This window comes from Orycteropus afer, unplaced genomic scaffold (genome assembly GCF_000298275.1).
Source record: "Orycteropus afer afer isolate SDZICR_OR568_19922 unplaced genomic scaffold, OryAfe1.0 scaffold00080, whole genome shotgun sequence".
Lineage (NCBI taxonomy): Eukaryota > Metazoa > Chordata > Mammalia > Tubulidentata > Orycteropodidae > Orycteropus > Orycteropus afer.
Window position 1 is genome coordinate 10,931,378 of NW_006921667.1, and position 2,266 is coordinate 10,933,643.

The 2,266-nt window shown below is 49.7% G+C and overlaps 1 protein-coding gene across 1 annotated transcript in view; it reads right to left on the reverse strand.

Moving 5' to 3' along the window:
- Window positions 1–1,735, reverse strand: part of ULK2 (unc-51 like autophagy activating kinase 2) — a 241,121-nt gene extending 239,386 nt beyond the window's left edge. The window contains exons 1-2 of the mRNA XM_007941497.2: window positions 1,646–1,735; window positions 388–480 (exon numbers count right to left, since the gene is read on the reverse strand). Coding sequence (XP_007939688.1) covers window positions 388–480; window positions 1,646–1,735 — 183 coding nt within the window. The remainder of the gene's footprint in view (window positions 1–387; window positions 481–1,645) is intronic.
- Window positions 1,736–2,266: the final 531 nt, after the last annotated feature.

Sequence of the window (2,266 nt, forward strand, 5' to 3'; positions counted from 1 at the left end):
AAGAAAAAAAAAAAAAAGACCCTAACTCACTCTCCCTCTCCCACAAGAAAAACTTTAATTGTAACCTGAAAGAGGTGAACAGAAAATGTAAATATATGAGACCTGCCTGCTCCTCGTCTCAAACACTACTACTAGCGAAAAGGAGGAAAGAAATTATAAGCTAAAACCAAGTTTTCACAGAAACTCTCTTAACATTGGCCATGACTCACAAACATTACTTCCAAGTACTAAATATTTCACAAAACTGAGCATGCAAAAATGACAGCAACCACTGAAAATTCTCAAATCTGGTTCAACTACCAAAATTGCAAAGGCTGTAATCGCATATCCACATAACTAAAAATAAAAAACTTAACCTAGCATGAAATACCACATAAAGAAACATACCTTTAAGATTTTAATTTCCTTTCCAAGTAGTAGTTGTGATTTTGACAGGTTCTTTTTATTAATACTTTTAATAGCTACTTCCCAATCAGTTTTCTGAAAAGGAAAAAGTGTTACTTCTGGAAATTATTGCACATGCGTAACTGAGCAGAAAGATCTACAGTGACAGATATGTTTTTAACAAATTTATGTATAACATTTGGGAATAACAGAAAAGAATCTGAATCGCCAATAAGAAAATGATTTCATAAATTGTAATAAGTCAACGTCCTGCAAACAGCCACTAAAAATAATAAACATGACGACCACATAGTAACTAACATTAAGTGAAAAAAGGGCACAATTGCCAGTCATTTAAAAGTTAAAGTGTGGACAATAAAGTTGAAAGGTAGCACAGTTAATTGAAAATAGTTAGTTTGGCAGAATAACTCTTTTTAAATTAAGCTATTTTCATAATAAATGACCAAAAGTAGTACATCTGATTTGACAAGCAACAAAAAGTAAGGTCACTTTTAATAAGCTCCTCGGCAACAATCAGAACTGCCAAGCCCTTTATGATTATTTCACTCCCGATAACTTTCGAAATTCTTTAGATTCTAAAACTTCGTGTGACCCTAACTGCGAAACTGTAAAACTTTTATTTAAAAAAAGTAGCGGGGGGGGGGGGAGTTGGAACGTGCTTTCCCGACTATTTGGCTTGAAAAGGACGCGTCCAGTCTTATTTTCCACTCGCACCCCAAAAACGGAAAATACTACCGGCTGTTAGGATGTAAAGAAACCATCACTGGGAAATGTGGCAAGAAAGCCTCAGGTAAACTGGAAAGCCGAACATTTCGGTTGGGTTTGCAATCATCAACATCAAACGTGACAAGCACTGGCAGGCCAGGCAAGGGACACCCAGAGGCCCAGGCTCTGACCTCGGAATGTGCAAGGGGCTGTGTGCGGTACTCGGGACCCCGGGGGATGTAAAGAACGGGGGCCAATCTCTCAGAGAACTCCAGTTAACTGAGAACACAGACAAGGGGAAAGAATTCAAGGACCGGCAATGGGTGGAGCACTGCCTAGCGACTTCGGCCTCAAAAAACATCTTTCCACGACTAAAACAAATTCGCGATAATGAAAGCACAAAGGCCAGCCTCGAGCAGCGGGTCATGTGGGAGGACGCCCTTTCTCAAGGCTCGGTTCCGGCGGCTTCGCGAAGTTTCGGACATACCCGGCGGCGCGCGAGACAGGCCTCGCCCCGCCGGGAAGGAGGGCTCACCTGGCGGTGCCGCCCCCGGAAAACCACAGCAAAGGCCCCGTGTCCCACGAGGTCTCGCTTGTTGTACTCGAAGTCGCCCACCACCTCCATGGCCGCACGGGGTGCACCGCGGTGGCGGCAGCGGGCGGGCGGGGTCAGCACCGCGAGTCGGCGAGACCAGAGTGTTCCCGCGGTCGGCCGGCCTGGGGCAGCAGCGGCCCCGGGCCTGGGCGGACGCTCATGCCTGGAGGCCGCAACAGAAACGGGGAAGGCCGCCGCACTAGATCGCGGTCAGCGAGGCCCAGCCCGAACCCAGCAACTCCTCATGGCCCGGCTGCCGCCGGCGAGGGCGCCTTGCGAAGCGGCCTCGGGGCGTCGCCGCCGTCACTGTGCGTCCCCGGAGTCGCACCTGCGCTCGGAAGGGGTGCGGGGCCCGGTCTTCCCCATGGCCGGCCCTTTAGCCCCTTGGCGTAGCCCGCTCGGTGCCTTAGCGTTCTCCGCACCGAGCTGCTGCTTGTGCAGTCGCCGCCCTCGGACCGCCCGACCGCGGCACGCGCACCACCGCCTCGCAGCCCCAACGCATACGCGCGCGCCGGCAGCCCCATGATGATGTCATCACGCAGGCCCGGGTGCACGTAGGCT